General features: G+C 61.1%; 1 protein-coding gene and 1 long non-coding RNA gene across 2 annotated transcripts in view; one reads left to right on the top strand and one right to left on the bottom strand.

Moving 5' to 3' along the window:
* Window positions 1-1,001: 1,001 nt before the first annotated feature.
* Window positions 1,002-22,761, top strand: COL6A1 (collagen type VI alpha 1 chain). The gene is made up of 35 exons (XM_049627688.1): window positions 1,002-1,236; window positions 1,781-1,910; window positions 3,437-3,637; window positions 4,933-5,092; window positions 5,256-5,384; window positions 5,483-5,503; window positions 5,700-5,720; window positions 5,797-5,841; window positions 6,641-6,694; window positions 7,198-7,242; window positions 7,375-7,401; window positions 7,591-7,617; window positions 7,706-7,750; window positions 7,938-7,991; window positions 8,185-8,247; window positions 9,033-9,095; window positions 9,286-9,339; window positions 9,432-9,467; window positions 9,672-9,734; window positions 11,253-11,315; window positions 15,364-15,426; window positions 16,130-16,192; window positions 16,568-16,618; window positions 16,780-16,815; window positions 17,403-17,465; window positions 17,662-17,727; window positions 18,291-18,326; window positions 18,597-18,633; window positions 18,992-19,000; window positions 19,270-19,403; window positions 19,623-19,732; window positions 19,830-20,013; window positions 20,119-20,299; window positions 21,145-21,174; window positions 21,304-22,761. Exons 1-35 carry the CDS (start codon window positions 1,140-1,142, stop codon window positions 21,924-21,926), a joined length of 3,084 nt encoding a protein of 1,027 aa, XP_049483645.1. The 5' UTR covers window positions 1,002-1,139; the 3' UTR covers window positions 21,927-22,761.
* Window positions 22,464-26,781, bottom strand: part of LOC125920652 (uncharacterized) — a 29,655-nt gene continuing 25,337 nt past the window's right edge. The window contains exon 2 of the long non-coding RNA XR_007457156.1: window positions 22,464-25,164. This is a non-coding gene — a long non-coding RNA (uncharacterized LOC125920652). The remainder of the gene's footprint in view (window positions 25,165-26,781) is intronic.

Raw genomic sequence — 26,781 nt, 5'->3', positions numbered from 1 at the left:
GAGCAGTCATTGAGAAGTGTGATTTCTGAAGGACTTCTCGAAAGTTTATTATGGTTATACAACTGTTGTATGTTTTTAAACTAGAAAACATTTAAGCCGATATTAGATATGTGTCAACAGCCCCAGCTCTGGAGGAGGTCTTCGGGAACCTTCTCTGGGGCAGGGGTGGGTCTGGCCACATCTGGAGCCCACCCCACAGGATCCTAGGGTGGAGTCTTCACTCTCGTCCTCAGAATCAGGGTCTGTCTCTCTATAATTGACTCTTGAACAACACAGGTTTGAACTGCACAGGTTTGCTTATATACGGGTTTTTCTGAAATATACAATATGGTTCCGTAAATGTGTTTTCTCTTCCTGATGAATTTCTTAATAACGCAATAACTCTTTTCTCTAGTGGACTATTGTAAGAATGCAGTGTATAATACACATAACATACACAATATGTGTTAATTGTTGGTCAACGCTAGACTATTAAGTTCTAGGCTTATATTACACCCGGGTGTTCGTCTACACGAGAGTTTGGTGACCACGCCCTGTGCCGTGAGGGATGGTTCATGGGACGGTTGTTGACTTTGTTTTCCCATAGTGAAAAATTGAAGTATCTTTTCCAAATATGTATCTGCTGACCGGTGAAGAAATATTTACATGAACAATGACTGGGAAATCTGACAAAGCAATGGATTTGAAACATTTAAACCCTCGGAGGGCCGCTTGTAGGGAGATGGGTGAAGGGAGCGATTCCACAAGATGTCTGGGTTAGAAACAACCCAGGGGGCTGGAAGGAGATTCGTTCTGCCTGGCATTCCTGCTCAGACTTTCGTAAACTCGGCTGCAGTTTCGCTGTGCTCCACGCGAGCAGACCAGCGGCTGGCCTCCAAAACAGAGGAAGAAGCTTCCCGAGCCCAGGAGCCCAGAGGGGAGCACAGGGCGCGGTGACTCACTCCCAGGGAGACCCCCGCCCTCCGCGCCGCCCCCGCCCCAGCTCCTCCTCCTCCGCCCAGCCCTCCGTCCCTCCCTCCGTCCCTCCTGGGCTGTGACTTCCCGGCGAGAGCAGAGACAGCTTCTCTCTCTCCCTCTGGTCGCGCCGCAGGCCCACCCTGACCTCTGCCCTCGCTCGATGGTGACACTCCGGCGGTAATATGAAGCTGGCCCATGCTCTGGTGCCTCTGCTGCTGCAGGCCTGCTGGGTGGCCGCTCAGGACGTCCCAGGCAATGACAGGGCGGTCGCCTTCCAGGGTGAGTGGCTGGCCGCATCTCTGACCCTCTGCTTCTGCCGTCCCGGGAACCTGGGCCAGACCCTTCCCTTGACATAAGAGCTGGGGTGCCTGGGGGGCTTGAAATTCTCCGACGCGGTCCGCGGCTCCCGTACCCCGGGTCCCCTCTGCTTCTCCGGTCTGAGGGGCGTCAGGCTGGGCCAGGGAGGAGGCCCCTATGGGGAGGGCGAGCACCACCCAGGCCTGAGCCTTCAGGGCTCCTCCAGCAGCGCGAGGGGCCGGGTGGGCGCTGTTCTTTCTCTGTCCCCCGTTCATTCCATTTGATTCCCAGCCTGGCAGGCAGTGGAGAAACTTGCCCCCCCGCCCTCCCCGTGCTGTCTCCTTGTTCCCAAGGTTCTGCCGACGAGGGAGGGGCTCCCTGCCCTCCAGGCAGGATTCCCAGGACCCTCATGGGGGCTCTCACAGTCACCCTGCCCCTCACCGGGCACCTGGGGGAGGTGGCCTCTGTGTGCCCAGGGGGGTGCAAGGTGTGAGCCTCAGGCCCCTCCTCCCCACTCTTGGCCCAGACTGCCCTGTGGACCTCTTCTTTGTGCTGGACACCTCTGAGAGCGTGGCCTTGAGGCTGAAGCCCTATGGGGCCCTGGTGGACAAGGTCAAGGCCTTTACCAAGCGCTTCATCGACAACCTGAGAGACAGGTAGGAGAGGCCACGCCTTTACCGCCAATCCCACACTTCTGTGAGCTTCTAAGGGAGGGCGGTGGGCCTAGGGGCCCGGCAGGCAGAGTGAGCCCCCTTTCTCATGGAGAAGCCCTGGGTGGTGGCCAGGCCACTCATGCACCTCCCACGTCCACAGTGGTTCAGATGAGCCAGAAAAGGGCTGAGTTTGAGATGGACCAGACCAGTCGGCCTGGTCAGCCAGGAGCCTGGGGGTAGTGCTGTGATGGGGACTCCCAGGACCCCAAATGTGCCTCCCCGCTCCCCAGCTGCGTGAGTTTCAGGAGTTGGCGGGAGGCTCCGTGGCTCCGCCTTGTGCCTGAAGAGGGCACCCCTTGCCACTGCCTGGACGCTGACCTCTGCCCGTGTGGAAGGCAGAGTCTGAGTCCTGGACCCAACATCCCAGTGTCCTTAGAGTCCTGGTCCGAGGAGCCCAGAGGGCCTGCCAGCTTCGTTCTGGGTTTGGGGACAGCACACTTCATTCATTCACTTACTCATTCATCTGTCTGATGAGTCTGCAGCTGTGGGGGTGGGAGTGGGGGTGGGGAAGCACTGGCAGTGGGTGTGGCTGACAATAGGACACGCCCATGGGGGGGCAAGGCCATGGGGGGAGGGCCATAGTCAGAACCAGGCTCCTCCCCCATCCATTCAGCTGTGCAGGGCCCCAGCCCCAGTCCTTAGCCAGTCCCTGTTGACTGACTTGATGATCAGGGCACTGAGCTTCTGGCCCACCATTAAGGGGGTTGCAGGGACAGAGGGTGGGGGCTGCCCAATGTGGGGCATATGACCCGAAACCCTGAACTCAGCCAAGTGTCTGAGCCCCTGAGGTCCGATACCCCCTCCAGGTGCCTGTGGCCTCATTATTCAATTTCTTATGCCTCAGTTTCCCCGCCTGTGAAATGGGGTGAGGTCTTCCTGCTCTTGATGCTGTTAGCGTCACTGTAAGGGCCTCGGTCACCCCATCTCCTTTACAGGCTGAAAGACGTCTACCCCAGGCTCCAATAGAGCAAACCGCTGAAAGCCTCCAGCCAAGGCGCACAGGGGCAGAGAGAGGCAGCCACTCAGATCCACGGGGACCCCCCCCCACCAGTGTCCCACTTAGACCTGCTCTCCCCCTCCCCTGTCGCCCTGCCCCCCTCCCACCCATGCCATCCCTGCCCCGCCCCTGTGGCCCTGTCCCACTTTCCCGATGCACACAGCTCCTTACCCAAGGACCCTTGAGATCAGGGGATACGGTGGTCACTCACTGGCTGGGGCTGGCTCTCCTGGCCACCCCCACCCCTCCATGCTGGTCCCAAGGGCAGGAACCCAGCATCTAGGGCCCACAGGAAGTCCAGTCCGGGCTTGCCGGCCCCTGCCTCTCAGGGTGTGACGGGGCCAGGCAGTCGGTCCACCTGTGAAATGGGAGACCGCACTCGGGGAGCCGGGGAGGGAGGCCCTGGAGGTGCCCACGGCAAATGCAGCGCCAGGACCTGGGAGAGTCCACCAGTCCACCCTGTGCTTTGTAGGTACTATCGGTGTGACCGTAACCTGGTGTGGAACGCGGGCGCGCTGCACTACAGCGACGAGGTGGAGATCATCCGCTCGCTCACACGCATGCCCAGCGGTCGCGATGTACTCAAGGCCAGTGTGGATGCGGTCAAGTACTTTGGCAAGGGCACATACACGGACTGCGCCATCAAGAAGGGGCTGGAGGAGCTGCTCGTGGGGTGAGTGCCGTCCATCCGCAGCTGCGGTCTGGAAGCCCGTGCGTGTCCCGTGGAGGCTGCACGGCTTCCCGACGCAGCTCCCGGCCACCCCAGGAGCCAGTCCTGGTGTTCGAGGACATCACACTGATGGCCACCACCCAAGGGTCACTGTCCACCCCCGGGCTCCCCCTTGAGCTGTCCGCTGTCTCAACCACTGAAGGTAGAGGGGGCCATGGGGCCGGAAGTGCCCCAGTAACTGCAGAGATGGTGTCTGCAGTCAGAGACAGAGACACAGACAGCAGAGTCTTCCTGTAGGGCGCCAGTGCCCCCCGAGCTGGCTCCACACACGACATCCGAACTGCCACAGTGAATAGTCAACAGCATCTGTGGTTGATCGGGGGAGAGGATCCCCCCCTGGCTGCAGCTCAGCCTGGCCACAGCCTCCCATGCCCTCGGCCACAGCCCCCAGGTACTCCTGGCCACAGCCCCCATGGCCTCGGCCACAGCCTCCAGGTGCCCCCGGCCACAGGCCCCGGTGCCCCCCACTGGCCACAGCCCCCCATGCCCTTGGCCACAGCCCCCAGGTGCCCCCAGCCACAGGCCCCGGTGCCCCCCTGGCCAAGGCCCCCAGGTGTCTCCGGCCACAGGCCCCGGTGCCCCCCTGGCCACAGCCCCCTATGCCCTCGGCCACAGCCCCCAGGTGCCTCCGGCCACAGGCCCCGGTGCCCCCAACTGGCCACACGCCCCCATGCCCTCGGCCACAGCCCCCAGGTACCTCTGGCCACAACCCCCAAGTACCTCTGGCCACAGCCTCCAGGTGCCCCCGGCCACAGGCCCCGGTGCCCCCCACTGGCCACAGCCCCTCATGCCCTCGGCCACATCCCCAAGTGCCCCTGGCCGCAGCCAAAGACGGCTCTTCTGCTGACCCCTCCCACTACCTGTGGTCAGGGGTCCCCCCGTCAGGGTGCCTCAGGGGAGCCAGGACCTGTATCTCCCCCTGGATATGTATGCGTTTTCCAAGATGGGGCTTGAGAGAAATGTGATCCCGCAAGCCTTTATTTTCTGTTTTAATATCCTTGATCATAGCCCACTTTATAGGCAGGACTGACAGAGGGAAACCCGTGCCCAGCATAACAGGAATCAGCCTTATGAGAGTTGCATTTGGGTCTGGGTCTCCCTCTGGGGTTCTGGCCCCCGGCTCCTCACCTCCCATCTTGGGGGGGGGGGGTCTCAGCTGTGTTCCAGGGGTACCCTGAGCTGTTAGGGTTGGTGGAGGGGGTGCTTGAGGGGCCTCACCACCGCCCACCCCCTTGCAGGGGCTCCCACCTGAAGGAGAACAAGTACCTGATTGTAGTGACCGACGGGCACCCCCTGGAGGGCTACAAGGAGCCGTGTGGGGGCCTGGAGGACGCCGTGAACGAGGCCAAGCACCTGGGCATCAAAGTCTTCTCGGTGGCCATCACGCCCGACCACCTGGTAGGAGCCCCTGCGGGGCCTGCTCTATGGAGGGGCGCTGGGCACAGCCTGCGGGGTGCAGAGGTGCAGGCATCGAGCCGCAGGGTGGGGGCCTCAGGAAGAGCAGCGGTGGGGCGAGGCCGGGCCCCTAGCGGCCATCAACCTTGTCCCTTATCCACACCAGGAGCCACGTCTAAGCATCATCGCCACAGACCACACGTACCGGCGCAACTTCACAGCGGCTGACTGGGGGCAGAGCCGGGACGCGGAGGAAGTCATCAGCCAGACCATCGACACCATCATTGACATGATTGTGAGAGGCCGCTCTACCCTCGCGCCGGAGTCCGGAAGGCTGGGAAATCCTGTGGCCCTGAATATAAATTAATTCCACTTTTCCGTTTCACTTTTCAGAAAAACAATGTGGAGCAAGTGGTACGAGCCCCTCCCTTGCCCTCCCGTCCCCCTTCCCCTCTGTCTCCTCTGCCTCTCCCCTGCCCCTCCCTCCTGGGCCCTCCTCCCCCCACTGTCCAGGACATCACCAGCCCCGTCCCCACCGCGGGTGCCCACCGTCGGAGCTCAGGCTGTGCGCTGAGCCCTGTTCTCTAACGTGTCTTCTGTCCTCCTGCAGTGCTGTTCCTTCGAGTGCCAGGTGAGTGTGGGGCCCCGCCCACCTTGGGGACACCCAGGATGCTACCTCGGGCTGACCTTTCTCTCCCGTCTTGCAGCCCGCCAGAGGACCTCCCGGACCACGGGGTGACCCCGGGTACGAGGTGAGTGGTCGCAGGCCCCCTGGAGGGAGAGAAGTGTGGAGTACAGCACTGGACAAATGTCCCTGCAACCTGGAGCCCCTGGTGTTGGGAACGCGGTGGGACCCCGGGCAGCTGTCCTGAGCCCCCACCGAGCACCCACTCACACTAGGTGTGGGGACAGAGAAGGAGCCCCTCCCCGAGCAGGTGTCCCCAACCATGGGGAGAGAGTCCAGTGACCCTGTGGCCGATGCCAGGGGCGAGTCTGGCCAGCTGGCCTCCCAGTCTGACAGCTGACCTCCCCATGGCAGAGGGGTGAGCATTCGCTGGTGCTTTGCTCCCGGAGGTCCACCTTCTTGTGGGCTGGGCTGCAAACGTGGGGCCCAAGGCCAGGTGTGGCCAACACTTACAACTTTGACCGCCCATCAAAGTCCAGGGTTCTGGCACTCCTAAAAATGTTAGATTGCATGGCCATGCAGCCATATGGGCACCACCCTCCGGAGCTGAGCCGGGCCCCCTCTCCAGCCCAGGAGCCCCGCATAGCAGCAGGAATGGGGTGGGGTGCTGGAGACAAAGGTTCAGGGGCCAGCCGGGCGGCATGGGGCAGCACAGGGTCCAGTGGGCTCTGTGGGAGGGGGTGTGTGCCCCTGACCTTGCAGACCCCAGGTCAGGACACAGGTGACAGGGAAGGAGCCTGAAAACCCTGAAGGCCGATGGAATATCTTCTTAATCCTTTTCTTGTGAGCAAGTTGGGGGTCCTTTCCATCTGGTTTTTAGAAATAAACAGAAATCATCCCCAACCTTGACCTGCTCTGTGTTGCAGGGAGAACGTGGGAAGCCAGGTCTCCCAGGAGAGAAAGGAGAAGCCGGAGACCCTGTGAGTGCCAAGCACCTGACCTCAGGGGTGGTGGGTGCTGACGACCTGAGGCTGAGAGAGGAGCCAGACTGTGGAAACTTCTAGAAGCATGGCTGGTTTCTGGGCACCATGGTCCTGTGGTCTGACCCTGAGAGGACATGGCCCCAAGGGCAGCGAACGCCAGAAGATGCCACACAACCATTCTTTCCAGTACATTCTGCCCAGGCCTCCACTCAGGCCCAGCTCATGCCCCTCTCCTCCTAGGGGGTGTCCTAGACCTTCCCCATCACCCCTCCTCCTGGGCCCTGATCTCCCCTCTCCTCCCTGGACTCCACTGAAGAGCCCCCAGGACTGGGAGGAGGAGCCTTCACATCGGGGCTGCTCTCTGGGACTCGGGCCAGTGGTCAGCCAGCCCGGTCTCTCTGGCTGACCAGGCCTGAGCAGAGTGGGGGTCAAGACAGACTGGGGGGGTCGCTATGGCTGCCCTCAGGGCTGCCTAACATACCCCCTCCTCTGTGTTCCAGGGAAGGCCTGGGGACCTCGGACCGGTCGGCTACCAGGGGATGAAGGTACGTCTCCCCCTCCTCCTCCAGAGCTGCCGGCCTGTCCTGGGGCCCAGCGGAACACATCCGGGCTCAGCCCAGGGCATCGGGCCCCAGGACACCAGTGACACCCTCTTTCCTCCTCTGTCTGCTTTTTAGGGAGAAAAAGGGAGCCGAGGGGAGAAGGTGAGTAAGGCAGGGCTTTGGGGCACAGAGCCACCCCCCTCATGCACAGGAGCATGACACCGCCCATCTCCAGAGTGTCTGACCTGCGACAAGCTGTGGGGGACCCATCCTGGGACCCATCCCAATTCCCTGGGAGCTTGCCCCTTATTGGGGGACCACCCCCCTCACTCTCCCTTCCTGTCTCCACAGGGGTCCAGGGGATCCAAGGGCTACAAGGTGAGTGTGGGGGCGGGGACATGTCTTCTGCCCCAGAGGGGTCCTGTCTGACCTTCGTGAACCCTTCTTTGGCCTTTGTGCCTTGCAGGGAGAGAAGGGCAGGCGTGGCGTCGATGGCGTGGACGGCATGAAGGTAACCCCGCCTGGCGGGAGAGCTGGTGACTGGGAGGTGGCGAGAAAGGCAGAAGATATTTCCTGCCAAGCCCCGGGTCCCAGTGGACCCCAAGCCTCCAACCGTCATCCTGGTGGGGCTTTCCTGGGAGGGGATGGATGAGCCAGAACGAAAGTCTTGACCTCTAAATCTGCCTTCCTCCCTCCAGGGGGAGATGGGGTACCCCGGCCTGCCAGGGTGCAAGGGCTCACCCGGATTCGACGTAAGTTGCATTCCGTCACTCGCATTTTAAGGCTAAGTTCTCGTGAGCAAATACGGACTCAGCCCTTCTGGAGCTCTAAGAGGTCACGGGCAGGCTGTACCCAGCCCAGACCTGCCTTTTCAGCTTCTATTTGTGTGCAACCCAGTGGCTGCTGCTGAAGGCTGAGGACTGACCTCCCACAATTTCTTGTCAGGGCGCTCAAGGACCCCCAGGGCCCAAGGGCGACGCAGGTGCCTTCGGACTGAAAGGAGAAAAGGTTGGTGACGTCAGGCAGGCCTCCCTGTGTACCAAGTATGAATCAGAAACCCTCTTGGAAGCAGATTCTCCACCCACCCTGCAAGGACCGGGCCCCCAAGTGGGCAGGCAGGAGGCCGGGGTGGAGAGAGCGCAAAACCAAGCTACAACCAAGGGCACAGTCACCCAAGGGGGGCGCCCCCTGTGCCCCCTGCAGCCCATGTCACTGAGCCTCGGACGCGCCCCGGGGTGCATCACACTGCCCGCCTGCAGCAGACAGACGAGGTGCCCTCAGGGCCTAGAAACCGTCTGTTCATGTGAAAGTCACCACTTAACAGCAAACAGGAGGCAGAAAAGTAAACAATGAGGACCCAAGGTTTTGAGTCCAACTTAGAGCACAGCTTTCTGCTGTTGGTGCTTTTCCGGCATTTTCAGCAGCAGGAAGTGCTAAGAAAGATGGAGAAGTAAGGTCGACTGAACGCGTCCTGACCACGCAGGCTTCCTGGACCGGATGTTCGGAATCCGGCCGATTGCTTTGTGGGCCCCGGACCTGATTTTGCCTTCGATGACTAGAAGTGGGCTTGCCCCTCTGCATGAGGGGGACTTGAACAGCAGACGACACGGGGAAGTGGCCTCTGCGGGATTCCTGTAGAGATATGGGTGGTTGGGAAGGTTCTCAGAGTCCAAGGTGTGCGTGGTCAGGGGGTGTGGCCCGAAGTCTGGGTGAGGGGGACCGGTGCAGGGTCACTGGTGGCCCAGGACGGCCGGGCGTAGCCTCCCGCAGGCTGACCTTTCTCATCATTCCAGGGTGCGCCTGGAGCTGATGGGGAGCCTGGGAGGCCGGGGAGCACAGGGCCCCCTGGGGATGAGGTGAGTGCTCACGGAGCCCTTAAAGCAGCCGGGGGTAGGGTGCAGGGGGAGCCGGGAGGGGCCCAGTCCTACTCTTGTTCTCTCCCAGGACAGACGGGGGAGGGGAGGGGAGGGCAGGAAGTAGGGAGGTGGAGGGGGGCCCGGGAGGGGCCACAGCCCCGGGCCCAGTCCTACCCTTGTTCTCCCCCAGGGCGAGCCGGGGCTGCCTGGTCCCCCGGGAGAGAAGGGAGAGGCCGGCGACGAGGTGAGCACCCCACGTGATCTCCTGTCCCAACTCCAGGCCCCGAAACAGAGTTCCCATCCCAAACTGATGTTGCTTGTTCCTCTTAATCCCAGGGAAACCCGGGACCGGACGGCGCCCCTGGAGATAGGGTGAGTGGGGTGGGGTGGCGTCTGGGCCGGCGTGGCCGGCGTGGCTGACAAGCACCGGGGCTTCCGTCTGAGCTCAGTGGACCTCAGTCTCTGCGAGGCCGGCGTGTCTGGGTGGGGGGGGCTCAGCCCGTGCCCAGCTGGAGCCCCTTCCTCGATGCCGTGTCCGAGCTGCAGTCTCACCTCCGTCCGCTGCTCTCCGCACAGGGCGGCCCTGGGGAAAGAGGACCACGGGGGACCCCAGGCGTGCGCGGCCCCAGGGGAGACCCGGTGAGTCACTGTTCGTTAGGCTGAGACCCCACACACCAGGAGGGGGCCAGAGACTGCGGTCAGGTGAGGTCAGGCCATCAGCCTCACAGGACACATGTCACCAAGTCCCTTTGGCATCTAGATTTCACCCACACCCTCACCTGCTGTTTTCCCGACGTCTGTCTCCCCAGCTCTGGAAGTGTGGCAGCCCCCCCCCCACCGACCCCGACCCCGGGGCACCTCGAAGGGTGTGAGCAGGGCGGAGAGATGGGGGGTGTGGGCCCAGATGAGGAGTGCAAGGGGCGGGGTTATCCCCTCCGCCCATCACCGATGACCAGCGTGTGCAGGGGAAACCACCACACACACACACACACACACACAGTCACACAGAGACACACAGCCACACCGGGACTCACAACGGCCATCCCGGATGCAGCACCGGGAATAGTCGGTACAGCACTGGCTCCACACCTGTCATCAAGTGCACGGCTCCTCCCGTGTCACGATTCACTCAACTCACCATCACACATCTGAGCTTTTCCAAACACCTGCAGCCCCCCAGTAGCCCCTTAAACGTTGCAGACAGAGCTTGCACTCTGGAACGGTCCTTTCTTACAACTTGAAGAGCGGGAAAGTTGAGAAGCCAGGCCCACACGGACTTCGTGGTCACAATGGCCCAGCAGGCTCGCCGAGCTGTGGCCTGTAGCGCAGCCTCCTTCCAGAGCTTTCTCTGGCCCTTGGTTCATTGGAAGGTTCTGCAGGAGCTGGAGGGCAGGCACTGGAGACTGTGCCTGGTTAGAGGAAGGGAGCGCCCACCCCCACCATTCCGGAGCCAGCAGGGAGGGATGATGGTCTTCAGACCTGGGTGAGGACCTGGCTTTCTCGCTGCAGAGCAGGGCAAGGCTTCATCTCATCCCGGGAACAGGACACCGCGGAGGCCGTGTGGTCCCTCTCGCTGTGACCAGCCTGGCAAAACCGCTCCTCCTGAGGACGTGTGTCTGGGTGTCCCAATGGGGAGAGCGAGCTTAGCCTGAGGCCAAGGTCACTGAAAGAGCGATTTGCTTTCTGCCTCGTCCTTGCTCCTTGTGCACTGCCCAGAACCCCCCGGCCCCCAGGAGGGCAGGGAGGGACACTGAAGCAGGGATAGCATGGCCTGACCCCTTCCAAGCCTACCGTGCTGAGATCAGGGAATGGACGGAAGGCCAGGCCACACCCCAGGAAGTGCCCAAAGTGAACAGAGGCCAGCAGGGGTTAGGCGGGGCTCCAGCTCCTGAGACCCATCAGTGAGCCTCACTGGACAAGCAGCTAACATCAGGGGCTGCCTCTTGAAACCCCGAGAACCTCCAGATGTCCGTGTGCATGGCCACCGTATATAAAAACCCAGGGGAAGGATGAGGCCAGGCCCACGGTGGAGGGCGGCCCTTCCTGGCTCTGGCCTCTGCTGGCTCAAGAGCTGCAGGACCCTCCGCCTTGCCTAGTGGCCGCCTGGGCAGCTTGGCCTCTCCTGGCCTCCACACTCACTGGCTCACTCCTCCCCAGGGCGAAGCTGGACCCCAGGGTGACCAGGGACGAGAAGGCCCCGTCGGCATCCCCGGAGACCCGGTAGGGAGCTGTGTGGGGGTGGGGGGCCATGTCGGCTGCCAGCAGAAAGGCTCCAGCAGCTCCTGGATTTAAGGGCAGTCCCTCTCCACTTATGACTCAGGGGACTTCCTGCAGGGGCTGCCCAGAGTCAGGAGCCAGCGGTGGGGGGCATCCAGGGTGCCCAGCTCCTGTGCCCCTGTCACCTGGCAGGCGTCTACCAGGATGCAGAGCTCAGGGAGCACACACCCAGGCGCCCCCCCCAAGCTCTGCCCTCAGAGTGGGTGAGAGGGGCGCCTGGCTCGATTGGCACTGGAAGATGGCAGCAAGGACTTGAGGGGCCCTGGGACCCCTGGAGACACCCCCTGGCCTGGTGGGGCAGGGTCACCCCATACTGGAGATGGTGTGTTTGAGCCCCCAGGAGACACCAGGTGAGGAAGAGGCTTGTTCAGCGTTTGGAATCCAGGTGTGAGATCCTGGCTGGAGGCAGATTTGAGAGTGTCAGTGCATGGAAGTTTCCAGAATTCCTGGATGTGACACCTTCCAGATGCCATGCTGGGGGAGGGGATGAGGGGAGGAAAGTGGGGGCTGAGAAAGCAGAGGGCCAGAGCGGGTCTTGGCCTCGGATGGAGCATCGTTCCCGGCACAAGGGAGGGGTCTACCTTTCTGCCTCGTTGCCAGGAGGTCATGTTGTTCCAGATCAGGGAGGAGCTGTGGCTGTGGGCCTGAGGTGACCACCCCCAAAAAGAGCACACGAAGGGGCTGGGTGGGACATGTCCTCCCCACACCCTTCAGGGGACCCCCTCGGGTGGCCTAGACCCTCTCACCCTGCCCGCTACTCTGTGATGGGGGTTGCTCGCTGGGTGTTTCCAAGTCCTCCCTGCAGGGGACGAGGTGGCTGCCTGGCCTGCAGGAAGGACTCTGAGCTGAGACTGGGGACCTCCCAGTTGGCAGGAGGAGGGGACGGCAGCACTGGTGGGCAGAGAGTTCCAAACAGGACAGCAAGGACGAGGACAGCAGCTGCGAGTGGGGGCCAACCTTGGCGGGGCCAGGCCTGGGGCTCTGGTGGGCCTTGGCTTGTGGCTTTGAGCGTTTTGGTGGCTTTTCTTGTGGAGAGAATTTGGAATTGGTATTTTAACAAAAAAGTGATTTAAAAAGCAGGAAAGAAGAAGCAGCCACAATAGGGTTGCTGAGTCTCCTGACGGTGCATTAAAAATGCACCTGGGTCCATTCCAGTGTGGGGTACAGGGGGCGTGAGCCCACTTCCGTGGACCCAGCTCGGTGGGAAACTCCTCGCACATAATTCCGAGCCGGGCTCTCTGGGAGCCAGCCGCTCCCGGGGTCTGTGGCCGCCTGTGAGCAGAAGAGGCACCAGAGGACCCCGGAGCTGCCGGCACAGAGCCAGAGAATTCTGAGAGTCTGGATCCCCCCTTCTTGGGGGAAAGGGGAGTAGTGTCTCTCAAGTAAAATAGGCGTAGAAGTTCCCTGGCTTGTAGACACAAGACCCTGTAAATGGGCCACCTCACCTGTTTGGGAGAAGTGGTTAAATCAGTAACTCTAGCAGAAGAAAGGCTTGTGTGGAAAAACAGTTCTCCTGTCCCCATGCCCCCCCCCCCCCCCACAGGGACAGATTCTTACTTTCTTCTAAAATTTAGTTTCTTCTAGAATCCTTTCAGACAAAGCACGGGGTGTGAGAGAGTGTGGGGGTATGCGCGTTGTCTACACAAACAGCATCGCACCACGATGCTTTTTGCCTGATCCACCTGGGGACCGGCCAGGTCAGCCCCCACAGGCTCCACCTGTAAGCCTGCAGATGCCCCTGTCTAGTCCGTTGTCAACACGTATGCAGGCGGCCTCCCGTATTTTGCTTTACAGAAAAATACTGAAATAAATATCAATGCCCATCTGTCTGTCTCTTAGCTCCTCTGGTCTCTCCATTTGCCCGATGATCCATCCGTCCATCTCGAAATACTTGCAAGGCTACATCCAGAATGTAAATTCTTAGCAGCATAATGTCTTGGCCAAATGATGTGTGTCTGTGTGTGCGCGCGCGCGCGCGTGTGTGTTATTTGCCAAATACTTCTACTTGACCTAGCCCCCACTTACGTGCCCCCCAAGAGTGTAAAACAGCTGCTGTGTTCACACCTCTGCCCACAAGAGAGATTCCACCCTGTCTGGGTGTCTGTGCACCTTGGGAGATGGCCTTGTGCGCTCGTGCCTTGCGCCACGGTCTATGGGAAAGGCCGAGTGTGGTCTCTCGGGTTTCCGGGCCGACGCGTCCCTGTCTCAGGCTGTTCCTTCAGTGGTTGGTTCTCTGCTGGGTCTGTTTCTGTGCTGAGGTGCAGGAGGCTCCTACCCACAGACCTTTCTCCAAGTTTGCAGTTGCATGTGGCTCCGTCCCAATATCTTGTGGTTCAGGATGTCCCGCTCGTTTACAAGATTCCAAATACCTTCCCGCCTTTATTGTAGCCTTTGCTTTCTCTTTGATGCATCTGGAGGATCTACCAGGGTTCGAAGCGAGGCGGGCTTGACCTTTTCTGTGAATAGGGAGCCGGTCAGCACAACACCGACCTTTCCTGGCGATGGAGGACACCCATCGGGTGTCAACCTCTCTTCTCTGCATCTTTCTGGAATCCCTGCCCTCTTTCTGCCCCTGTTCTAATGAGGCGTCCTCCCAGGTGGGCCTGCTCCGGCCGCCTGCGACGTTCCCAGGCTCCCCTGCCTTCTTCAGACGGTGTCACTGCTCTACAGGATGGTCAGTGTGGCCAGGGCAAGCCGGCCACGATCTGGTCCTTCCCCGTGGCACAATTCAGGAAGTCGTTCAAGGCGCTAGGACATAAGACACTAAGAGGGGGAAGTGTCGCCGGCGTTTACTCCAGTAGCACCTGCTTGTCCCAGAGTAACTGTCACTGTAAAGCCAGACATCACCAGAGACAGCTGGGGGCGGGGGAGGGTGCTGTGTCCCTCCAGCCCGTGGCCCAGCTGGGGAGGGTCGGCTCTCTGGCCACTTGTTCACCTGAACCCTCCGTGAGGGGTGGGGAGGTTAGGTGGCTGTGGAATATGGTTTGTCCACACTGGACATCCGCTTTCCCGGCCGCAGCACAGTTTCTGCCCCCAGGGCTGCCCTCCTCCCGACTCCGTTGCAGCCCCACGACTCCAGACCAGCTAGGCAGTTGGCTTCTGTGCCAGGGTGTCCGTGCAGAAGTTTCTGGGAGATGTGTTTTCCCAGAGCAGAGGAGGGATCCAGAAACTGGAGGGAGGGGTACAGTCCCGCTGTAGCCCCTGCCAGGCCTCGCCTCTTGTCCCTGTGGGGGGCACCGCCACCTCCCTGTGCAGACGCCAGCACTGCCCACCAGGAGCAGGGGGGGCCCCTCGGGCCGCATCCCAGGAGGCGCCCACCCAGCAGGCCAGCTGCTGACGCAGCTCTGCAGAAACTGTCCCCAAGCGTGGCCCTCCGCTGTCTGCTGGGTGGCCGTATTCCTGTCTCCTGGGGCCCCGGACACACCTCCCACTGGCCTGGACTCCCTCCTGGCCCCCATTTCAGGTTCCCAAACCTACCCCTGGGAGCCCCAAGTTGGGGGCTGCTGGTCCTCGCGGTTGGCGAGCAAAGCCCCAGGTTAAGTGAGTGACGCTGACACTGCCTGGGCCCAGAGCTGGACCCTCCTGTGGTCGCAGCAGGAGCCTCCCGGCCGACCTCTGCCTAATGGGACAGGCCAGATACGGGGAGTTGTGCGCCTTTGTGAGAGGGACTAGAGAAGAAAAGCCTCACCAGGAGGCATCAGCCTGATGATGGGGCTGGGAGACAGGCCTCCGAGTCCAGGGTCACGGCTGGCAGGGTCCCCAGGGGCCAGGCAGGCCAGCCGGCTCCGTACGTGGTTTGTGCTCACCCCTTCTTTGGGCCTGGCTGGGTATGTCCCTGAAGTGCTCAGGGGACCAAGACTCTGGACCCAGAAAGGTAGGCAACTGGCCTCCAGGGAGAGGCGTAGACCAAGCAGGCCAGCCGGCATGGGTCTGGGGCCCGGAGGGCTGGCCTGGGGCTGAAAGGGGTCTGATAGACGTATCATCTTTGCAGGGTGAGGCTGGCCCCATTGGACCTAAAGGGTACCGAGGTGACGAGGGGCCCCCGGGGCCTGAGGTGAGTTGCCCTCCCTGCCCCCGGCCCCAGACCCTAGCCCCTGGAACGGCCCTTAGGACTGGGGAGCACCCCCAGTCTACACACACACACAAATGTTTTAGTGCATTTCATGGTATCTGTGCCTTTCAGGAAACATGGAAAATGCAGAAAAAAAATAAAACAGAGAATTGAAATCTAAACCATTACCACCCAGAGATAAATAATATAAACATTTTAGCTTATTTCTCTCCAATTTATTTTTCTTATTTCCATATTATGCCTTATAAATTTGGCTTCACAAAGTTTTTTTTTTTTAATTTTGCCATTATGAATGTTTTCTGAAACCCTAAAGATTTTGTTAACCGCGGCTGACGCGTGCTTGCTCAGTCCCGCCCGTGCTGAGTCCCTTTGTCTCTCTGAGCTCTGGGGTTGGAACTCCCAGCCCCGGAGGTAACGGTCAGTAGGCACGTAGTGCCACTTCTGGTCCTGTCCTGGGGGTGCCGTCTGGGTGGGTTACTGGGCAGGAGGTATGGACTCCCCACCATCCCTAGGATGATGGATTTAAAGATCCTTCTTTTAATCATGGCTGTGCTGCTGAGTAGAAACGTTGTTTTATTTAACTCGGCCTTCGTTTTCCGCAGAGAGGTGCTGTGCGTCCGGGACCGCACTGCTCACTGCCTGGATGTCCGCTTAACTTTCCCAAACCCCCTCCTCCCCTCCTTAGGGTTCCAGAGGGGCCCCAGGGCCCACAGGACCCCCCGGAGACCCCGGGCTGATGGGCGAAAGGGTGAGTGGTGGTCCCAAGGGCCTGGGTGGGGGTGGTGCCAGGCTGCTGGGGCCTGGGAAGCCACGGTTCGAGCCCCGGGCTCCTACCGGGAAGAGCGTGCATGTGGGGCCTGAGGGCCCCAGGCGCAGTGTCTGGAGACGTGCATCCTCCACAGGCGACTGTCCCCTCTGTGTCTAGGGGCACCACGGGCGCTGCAGCCACTGTGGTCCCCGTGGTCATGGTGCTCCCCACAGGCACTGCCCCTCCTGCTCCAAAGTCTGGGGACACGCAGGGCAGTCCTGGGCAGGAGGCTGCCTTCCCGGCTGGAGAAGCCCCTCGGGGCACCATCCCGAGCCCGGCGATTCCCAGTGACAGGACTTGGTCTGCTCTCCACAGGGGGAAGACGGCCCACCCGGAAACGGCACTGAGGGCTTCCCCGGCTTCCCTGTGAGTGCCCCAGACTCCTGTCCTAGCACCCCCTCTGGCCAGCCGGGTTGGACCCAGGACCATGGGCCGGACCGGAAAGCCGTGGCTGGGATCATCCAGTGGGCACCCCCCCACCCCAGCCAAATCAGAGCCCGGCCTGACTGTCCCGCCTTCCCCTGCAGGGCTATCCAGGCAGCAGGGGCCCCCCCGGGATAAACGTGAGTACACGCCCACCATCGGGCTCCTGGTGTGTTCACAGGCACGTGCACATGCGCGGGACATACACGCACACGTTCACACGTGTCCCCGGCACAGGCTTGGAGCCGAGGCCCCTCCCACGTGTGTCTCAGCCCGTGGGTGCCCCTGCCTGGCCCAGGGGTACACCTGACCACCGGCACTTCCCTCTGGGCTCCCAGGGGCTCAAACCTCGGGGTGTCCTCTGGTTGGCACTCAACCACAGGAACATGTGCCTGCTCTGGCGCGTCACTGTGTCTCCTTTACCTTGTCCTTGTAAAACTTCTGCTTCTTAGAAAGGAAATGCAGTGCTGTGACTGACAGTAAATAAGGCTGACTGAAAAGGAAAAGCTGGTGGAGGAGACGGCTGGCCGGAGGCCGGTGCCGGGTGGGAGAGCCCCGGTCGAGGCCCTCGCCTGAGTGAAGATGCGGCCCTGCCCCCCGCCCTCCCCGGGAGCCCAGGCCCTCGGCACCCACCCCACCCCTGGGCCAGGGTCCCAGCCACACACGCACACACCTGCCCCTCCGGACCCTCCGCCACAGCGACCGCGTGTTCCCCTGTCACCCGCAGGGCACTAAAGGCTACCCGGGCCTCAAGGGGGACGAAGGAGAAGCCGGAGACCCTGGAGAGGACGTGAGTGCAGAGCTCACTGGGGAGGTCGGACGGTCACCGCCGGGGGTTGTAGAGGGAGGCAGCCGTGTGCCGCCAGGGCTGCTGAGGCTCTGAGGGCAGGCGTGGAGCCATCGGGGCACAGTGAACACGGACAGAATGCAGCAGACGGCTAGTCGATGGTGGTTGTGGCTGGTGACACTGTGCCGTTCCCTTCCAGAACAACGACATCGCACCCCCAGGTGTCAAAGGAGCCAAGGGATACCGGGGCCCTGAAGGCCCCCAGGTGAGTGGCTGCGGCCAGCCGGGGTAGGGCACACTGGCGCTCTGAGGCTGCAGAGGGGCAGGGGTGGGAACTGCGGGAGTGGGTCTCCGGGGAAGGCTTCGGGGAGGCTGGCACTTTGACAGCAGGGTTGGGAGGGAACAGGCAATTTCAAGGGTTGTGGGGAGATCAGAGAAGGGGGAGCAGCCCGTCACCAGATGAGGGGTGAAGAGAGTGCAGCAGAGCCCGGGGTGGGTGCCTGGGGGGTCCCCTGTCCATCAAGGTGGCACAGTCAGACTGGGGCAAACTATCCTCCCGGTGGTGAGTGCCCAGATGGTGAGGGCCACGCCCGGCCCACCTGCTGGCCCCCGGGCAGGGAGTAAGTGGCAGCCAGTGATTACAGAATGATGGCAGTTAGGGACTCTCCACCAGCCCTGAGCACGCAGGCCTTCAGGGGCTCCTAATGGGAAGCGGGGTCAGCCCGAAGGCCAGAAGGGTGAGGGGGGGCTTGCTCAGGGCTCCCATCAGATCTGCAGCTCAGGAAGTGATGCGCCCTTATCACTTTTTTCCGGTCCTTCCTCGGACAGGGACCCCCAGGACACACGGGACCACCAGGGCCGGATGTAAGTGGGTGTCTGTGAACGTCCCTGGGGGGCTGACCACTCTGGCTAAGAATCCCGTGGGGTGGGGAGCCATGGCGGCAACGGGGGCATGAAATTGTCATGGAGGAACACGGGGTGACCACATATCAGTGACCACTTCAGGTGCCCCTGCTGCGGGGTGCCTAATACTCTGAGTCAGAGCCGCTATCCCAACCCAGTCCCACTGTGGTCCGCGGGGTGGCAACTGGGGGACCAGTTCAGCCCCTGGTGCCTGCGTCTCTTCCCCTTCAGGAATGTGAGATCTTGGACATCATCATGAAAATGTGCTGTGAGTATCTCTCATCTTTGAATAATTGTCTCAGTTGGAAGGAACTAGGTCCCACCGGCCCCAGCGCCCACTGCTGGTGCCCACGGAGGGACCATTTGAGCTGCGACAGGGAGGGAGACAAACAGGAGGGGTGGGAGTGTGCCCCACCCGCAAGAAAGTCCCCAAAGGTGGAGGGCGGGGGTCAAGCCACTGTCACCCCCACCGCCCTTCCCCGGGTGGCCCGAGCGCCAGGCAGAGCAGCCAACCCTGGTGAGGGTGGTCCAGGCGGGTGGGGAGCTGGCAGAGGGTTTATGATCTTATCTGTAATACGATGTGGGATCTCGACTGGAATGTAACTCATTTCTCCTCTTTTCCCCAGCTTGCTGTGGTGAGTCATTTGAATGTTTCTTGAGGGTTCCCTGTGGGTGGCAGGGCTATGCCCCCTCCTCCCAGTTTATCATGTAGAGCAGCAGGGGACCTCACGCCCTCACCATGCCACCGTGGCCTTGGGGCTCTGGCCTGTCCCTGTCTTCGCCGCAGGGACCCACGCGGCCAGCCACAGGCAGGGGCCAGAGCCCCGGGGTCCCGGCTGGGGGTGCAGCTCTGCTGAGGGGGGCCCTGGGAGGCCCCAAGGGCTGACCCCTTCCTTGCCTGCAGAGTGCAAGTGTGGCCCCATCGACATCCTTTTCGTGCTGGACAGCTCGGAGAGCATAGGCCTTCAGAACTTTGAGATCGCCAAGGACTTCATCATCAAGGTCATCGACCGGCTGAGCAGAGACGAGCTGGTCAAGGTGAGTCACACCCGCCCTGGTGCTTCCCAGGGACACCAGGCTGGGAAGGGGTGGGTCCCAGGGCCCTTGTTCCTTAAAAGCTATAACCTCCACCCCCCAGAGTGTGAGTGTGGTGGAGGGGGGCCTGTGGGCCAGGTCGGCCTGGTACAGATGGTGGGTGGAGGGGTGGCTGCTGGGACCCCCACGTCCCCTCCTGACCTTGGCGTGTGACACGTGCAGTTTGAGCCCCAGCAGTCGCACGCAGGGGTGGTGCAGTACAGCCACAACCAGATGCAGGAGCACGTGGACATGAACACCCCCAACATCAGGAACGCTCAGGAGCTCAAGGAGTGAGTGCGGCGTGCCCGGCCAGCCCCGCCCCCAGGCAGCCCGGCCCCGCCCCCCGGCCCCGCCCCGGCACTGACAGCAGGTGCTCTGGCCCCACAGAGCCATCAAGAAGCTGCAGTGGATGGCGGGGGGCACGTTCACCGGCGAGGCCCTGCAGTACACGCGGGACCGGCTGCTGCCACCCTCCAACAACAACCAGATAGTGCTAGTCATCACGGACGGCCGCTCAGACACCCAGAGGGACCCCACCCCGCTCAGCGTGCTCTGCGGCCCGGACGTCCAGGTGGGGCCACCCCCACGCCACCCGCCGCCCCTCCTGCCCCCCCCCCCACGGAATGTGGGGGACCTTCTCCACCGGGGCCACGCCGACACCGCCCCTCCCCTACAGGTGGTCTCCGTGGGCATCAAGGACATGTTTGGCTTCGTCGCGGGCTCCGACCAGCTCAACGTCATCTCCTGCCAAGGCCTGGGGCCCCAGGGTCGGCCAGGCATCTCACTGGTGAAGGAGAACTATGCCGAGCTGCTCGAGGATGCCTTCCTAAAGAACATCACCACCCAGATCTGCATAGGTGGGCTCGGGGTGGGCGCCGCGTGGCCAGCACGCGCCGTGCTGGGAGGGCCGCATCGGGGCTGCCGAGGCGAGGCTCTGCTCTCAGCCCCGCCACCTCCTGGCCACAGGGGCCCGGCACCCCCTGCCGGCAGCACCAGGGCCTCCCCACAGGCCGCCTTGCACTGGTGCTTGAGGACGCCGTGGCACAGCTCCCACGCTCCCAGTGCGGGCGGCACCGTGCTCGTCGCACTTCCTCCCGTGAGCGCTCGTGCTCGCCGTGGTCCCGGCAGGTGCGTCCACACGCCGGGGCAGGGGTTGGCCTCGGAGCCCAAGACCGCTCAGAGGCCCCCGCCGCAGAACATGCCTTTCTGGGCCCGGCCCGATGGTAGAGCTGGGTCCGCAGCGCAGGCAGCTGGTGGACGGCCAGACCAGCTGCCGTGGTCAGATACGCCTGCCTGCAGCCACCCGGTCGGTGTCGCCCGGGGACAGCGTGGTGCGGGGTGTCTGACCTGCAGACCGTCCTTTCTCCTCGCTGAGCTTCGGCCAACCCGTCCTCGGAAGGGGCCCGGGCTCTGCCCCACCCCCCGCCCCTCACTGGGTTGGTGTGAGGGCCACAGAACAGCAGGCGGGGGCCCGGCCCAAGACATCAAGGCCCACCCTTGAATAGGGGGGCACCCCTTCTCGGCGGGGCCGAGTGGGCCGAGTAGATGCTGGCCAGGCGTCTAGGAGTGCCACCTGTGCACGTGGCTACTCCACGCCTGCCATGCGGGAGCTTTGCCGCCATTTTTGCTGGGGGGTTACAGCCGGGAGGGTGGTCCGCGAGATCACTGGCTTCACACCGCATGGCGTTTTTCTCTCTTACAGACAAGAAGTGCCCAGATTACACGTGCCCAAGTGAGTACCTGGGGTGTGTGTACAGGGTGCCGGCGGGGGCTCCCGGAGGAGGGTGAGAGATAGGGGGAGCCCAGGGCGGCCGAGTCGGGAGGCCCCGGCCACGCACCAACACGACCCCCCACCCCGCAGTCACCTTCACCTCCCCGGCCGACATCACCATCCTGCTGGACGGCTCGGCCAGCGTGGGCAGCCACAACTTCGACACCACCAGGCGCTTCGCCAAGCGGCTGGCCGAGCGCTTCCTGAGGGCGGGCAAGACGAACCCCTCCCACGACGTGCGGGTGTCGGTGGTGCAGTACAGCGGCCCCGGGCAGCAGCAGCCAGAGCGCGCGTCGCTGCAGTTTCTGCAGAACTACACCGTGCTGGCCGGCACCGTGGACAGCATGACCTTCTTCAATGACGCCACTGACGTCAACGACGCCCTCGGCTACGTGACACGCTTCTACCTCGAGGCCTCGTCCGTCCCAGCCAAGAAGAGGCTGCTGCTCTTCTCTGACGGCAACTCACAGGGGGCCACGGCGGCGGCCATAGAGAAGGCGGTGCAGGAGGCCCAGCGGGCAGACATCGAGATCTTCGTGGTGGTGGTGGGCCACCAGGTGAACGAGCCGCACATCCGCGTCCTGGTCACGGGCAAGACGGCCGAGTACGACGTGGCCTATGGAGAGCGCCACCTGTTCCGCGTGCCCAGCTACCAGGCCCTAATGCGTGGCGTCTTCTACCAGACGGTGTCCAGGAAGGTGGCGCTGAGCTAGCGCCGGGGCCCCTCCCCCACTGCGAAAACGGGAAGTAAGATGTGACGTGAATGTTCCTGACCAACCTGATGAGCTGGATGTTTCTAAAGGAAAGGCTTGAAAAGCCGCGTGTGTTTTGCCCGCCCCTGGGGTCCCGGGACCCTGCCAGCACCTGCCCCGCTCACCGTGTTAGCATCCCCCCACCCCCAGCAGGCTCTGAATCCCCGAAGCCGCTTCCCCCTTCCCTGTCTGGGGGGTCGCTTGAGTGCGGCCTCCCCTCCCGCACCTCCCGCATAGTCTGACTTTTCTCACTAATCCTGCACAATTCTTTAGTTAGCATTTCATGTACACTCTCAAAAGTCTGCTAGTAAATTCGTGTGAGACGGTGGACGCTTCGTTTTTGGAAAGCCAAGGTCGAGAGCATTTTTAAAACCTGACCCCTGATGAGTAGACTCCTCCACATAAGGTTCTCCTCCCTCAGGGCTCAGACCTTGGTTCCTGAGGCCTCGGGCCACAGAGCTCAGGGCAAGCGAACGCTTACACGCTGACTGGTGTCTCCAGAAAACGGCAGAAAACGGTGACTCCCCAACCCGAAAACCCCGAGAACAAAGGTGCTACCCTGTAGACCCCTGCCCCACCTACTCAGAGGCCTGGACCCCTGGGCCATCCAGTGACACAAAGCGATGTGTTTAAAAAAAATAATAAAAAATAACCCAAAGCTCTTTTTCCTCAAGAGAGTGATTGGTTCCACATTTTATTCAGGATCCTGTTTATTTGTTAGTTTTATTTTTACTCCTTCCTGTGTTTTTTCTGTGTCCATATCAGAGGCTTTTTGAAATAAAAGTTTTCACTCCTCTGTCCGCGGTCATCTTTCTGTGGAGTAAAAAAATCCCAGCAGACCCGCACTTCCCACAACAGGAGGAGACCGTGGAGATGGTCGGGGGTCCGGTCAGCAGGCTGACCTCCTGCTTGGCGCCGGACGGACAGCCCTCTCTGGGGTTGGCGGAGGACTGTCCACGGATGGGGAGGAGCAGGGAGGGGCCCTGACACCCTGCGCCACAAAAGCAGAAGCGCATTAGGTCTCAGAGGGCTGGGAGAGCTGGCCGGATCCAACGAGACGAAACCCCAGAAAGGCCAGCCTTCTGGCACCAGAAACAGCCTGCGAGTCCCTGAGGAGGAGGCAGCGGGACCAGCGGGCCCCGTGGAAAGCTGCCTGGGAGACCCGGCCCGGGTCCAGAGAGAGGTGGCAGGGGGCCGTGGCTGTCCCTTCACAGGAACGGCCCTGGCCTCAGGAAGGTCAGAGTGGACGGGGAAGCACAGCCTGGCCCGGATTCCCGAGGAAGAAACACACGGCCACCGGGCCCCCGAGTGCTCGGCGCCCTGCTGCAGGGCCTGCCAGTGGACGAGGGGAGGGGGTGGGGCCGGCGCACTTCGGCCCCAGGGGTAAAGGAGGGCAGGTGTGCGGGCACCACAGGCACCAGGGCCAGTAGAAGCGGGTGGCGGGAACTGCACGGGGTCCTAACCGGGGGGGAGTCCTGACAAGAAGGGGCAGGGACGGGACACCCTTCACCCGACACACGTGGAAAGCCGGGCAGTGGGGCCAGGGCATGACTCCAGCAGAGAACAGCACCCCCACATAGCATCGGTGGGTGTCAGCACAGTCTGCAAGGGAGTCTCAGAGACACCCAATCTCAGCCCCTGCACTGACATCACACATGCACGTGACGAGAACCAGAGAGCTGCCAGCACGGAAAGTTTCCATTCACTCGGCCGACATCCCGGGGGCCTGTTTGCTGCAGCGTGACCCCAACGTTCGCCCGCCCGTCACGCCCTGCGAGCCCCCAGCCTGAGGGATGTCCCTGCAGCGGCCACAGATCCTGGCTCCTTCCCCGCCACCTGCAGCCTTGTAACCTCAAGCCGGTCACCTGCGCCTCACCTCACTCTCATGAACTGCAAAATGGGCTCATAAAACCGTAACAGCCACCTGGGAGGGCCGCAAAGAGGCCCGAGGCCACCTGGTGCCCATCACGGGAGGCCAGAGGGCTGGCTGGGGAGGACAGCAGGGGTCCCGGTGAAGAAGGTGCCAGCTCCAGACCCTCCCCTCGACCCTCCAGGCACAAGTTCCCTCCTGGTTGCCCCAGGTCTGCACCCTGGTCAGGTGGGGTCTGTGGGTTTTTCCTCCTGCCTGGGAGGGGTCATCCGAGACCTCTCCTGAGGGAAAGGGGGAGAGCTGAAGTGTGTGTTTAAGAAAGGACCGCGTCTGTAATCCCTGAATCATCTCTCTAACTGGAACCGGTGGCTGAGAACCCAGGTCTGAAATCAGGCCACACTTTGTTCCCTGCTGTACTTCTTAACCCCTCGCCTCCCGACATCCACGAGGAAAACATAAGGAGCCCCCTTCACATTATGCAACCTGACATTTAAAAAATAGGTTATGAAGGAAACTGCAGGCTCCATCATGCCTGTGTCCGTTCCAAGTTTATGAAAGCAATATTTTAGATCATGGCATGAAGTCTTGAAACATAAGTGCAAAGCCAGCTACCCTGTGATTGTAAGGGGGGTAGCGATCCCTGTTCCTGGGTCAGGAGCAGCCGGTGCCCAGCAGCTCTACCACCGGCTCCCCGAGCTTCCCCTGCACACCGTTGGAGCTACAAGGCACGGGCTTGGGGGAGGTGCCGGACGCCGCCAGGGCGGCCTTCCGTCGTCACTCCACTTGTCCTGACCCACAACTGCGGGGGCCAATCCCAGGCCTCTCCCCAGCCCTGCCCCTCTCCCCTTTAGGAGCCTCTGGGCGCCGTTCCCTCCTCCTCCTGGGAAGAGTGGTCCTCGAGGGAAAAGGGAATGGAGAACTGAGGGAGTGCTCGGGGAGGCTCCCTGCCAGCCCCCACCTGCTGACCCAGGAAGCTCCCCACGCGCTGTCCACCAGCTCGGGGGTCCCATTGTCCCGGCCTTGCCCCACGACACCCCCACAGTCCGTCTCTCCAAGCGTGAGGGGAGCTGGAGGCCCCCCACCGGCAGACCACCACCGCCCACCCATGAGCAGCTCTCCCTTCTCAGTGCCAACAGCCTCGCTGTCCTGGGTCTCGGCGGTGCATTCCACCTGGACAGCGTGAGGCCCGCAACCCTTGCTTCCTTCACTCACATTCGTCAGATGTCTCTCCACGTCCTTCGCTTTTGATCTCTCCAGCCGCGTCGTTTTAGGTGCACATCTTGTAGATGGCCCGTAAAGGCATCTTTCCACCCATTCTGACAGTCCTTGCTGCTTATAGAAAAATCAAACACATTTACATTTGCTATTACAACTGATATTTGGTCTTCATCGTGCATTTTCTATGCTAAGGATATGCAGGAAGGTGTATTTTTCTATCTAAGATTTTTGGAAGCACGTGGGCAGCACAAATCAGAGAGCTGCCCTGGCCAAGACCCTCGGAGCCAGCCCCACCAGGGGGATGTCTCTAGCCCAGAGTCCCCATCTGCTGGTCTGGCAGCCACTTTCTAAAGAGACAGACAGCCACGTGATACCAAGGGTGTGGCCTGTCCAGCTGCCGAGACAATGACACTTAGGGTCCCCTGGACACTGAGAGCCCACCTCTAGAGTTGAGTCTCAAGGCCTCCTCAGGGAACACCAGCGGAACCCTGACAACACATCAGAATGGCTGAACTTAGCCTGACTGTGCCAAAGGTCGGGAGGACACGAGGCTCGCGTGTGGCTGGTGTCGGCATGAAAGGACACAGCCACTTAGCATTTCCTCAGTGGTTTCCTAAAATCATACATGTGCTCACCACACCACTCACCCCTCCACTCCTGAGTATCGGCCAAGAGCGATGAAAACATCACCTCTACACCAGCAGGAGAATGTACAACCTTACTTATAAGAGTTAAAAGCTAGAAGCAAGCTGACTGTCCATCGTCAGGAGAATGCACAAGCAAACTGTGGTTCACCCATGCCATGAACACTACTCAAAAAAACCAAAAAGGGAGCAAATGAACATGGGTAAGTTTCACACGTGTTGCGCTGAGTGAAAGAAGTCAGGCATAGCCATTCACAGGATGCTCGAGGTCAGGCAAAACTCATCACTGGCGCTAAAACTCAGGCAGCAATTGCCTCTGTGTGTGAGGCCTGGCCTGCAAGGCACAGGGGACTTTTTAGACAGAGGGAGCACTGTCTATCTTGATGGTGTGTGGATTACATGGGCGCATTTCTCAAAATCCTTAGAATTGTACATGTTAGATCTGCACATTTCCTGGTACAGATGCTTTAACCTTAAAAAAAAAAAAAAAGAAAAAGAAAAGGCAGAATTGGTACCCCTGGTTTTCCTGTCTACATTGGCTCCAAAAGCTCACACATTCTCCTTTCTTGCTCCCCATGGTCATGCGTCCAGCCTCCCAGGGTGCGAAATCCCTTTGTGCCTCGATTAATGCAGCCACATCCCCCCTTTTGTAGATACAACATGGTATTTATTTCTTCATAATGATCTACCTCTGGAGTATACACCCTTCACACCCTCCCCTGAGTGTGAATCACTCCTGGGATCACGTTACACTGTATTAACCAAGAATTTTACAGAGTAACTAAGGTCCCAAATCAGTTGACTTTGATTTAATCAAATGGAAGATTCTCCTGGGTGGGTCAGACCTAAACGATGTCAGAGAGATTTCTCCTGCTGTCTTTCCTGCGAACTGCCCATGGAGAGGCCACACAGCTAGAACCTGAGGGTGGGCAGTGACAAAATGGGGACCCCACCTCGGCAACTGCAAGGAACTGAATCCTGCTCACAACCAGTTAGTCTGATAGAGGTCCCAAAGCCTCAGATGAGATGGGCCAACAGCTTGGTTCTACCACACGACCCTGAACAGGACCCAGCTGAGCTGTGC

Source organism: Panthera uncia, chromosome C2, assembly GCF_023721935.1.
Source record: "Panthera uncia isolate 11264 chromosome C2, Puncia_PCG_1.0, whole genome shotgun sequence".
Classification (NCBI taxonomy): Eukaryota; Metazoa; Chordata; class Mammalia; order Carnivora; family Felidae; genus Panthera; species Panthera uncia.
This window is presented reverse-complemented; position numbering and strand designations above follow the sequence as displayed.

Coding starts and splice junctions, on each gene's coding strand:
- COL6A1 (XM_049627688.1), top strand. CDS start 1,140: ATGAAGCTGGCCCATGCTCTGGTGCCTCTGCTGCTGCAGGCCTGCTGG. Junction 5,721..5,796: donor GCTGTTCCTTCGAGTGCCAG/GTGAGTGTGGGG, acceptor CCCGTCTTGCAG/CCCGCCAGAGGACCTCCCGG. Junction 16,816..17,402: donor GGGGCCCCCCCGGGATAAAC/GTGAGTACACGC, acceptor TGTCACCCGCAG/GGCACTAAAGGCTACCCGGG.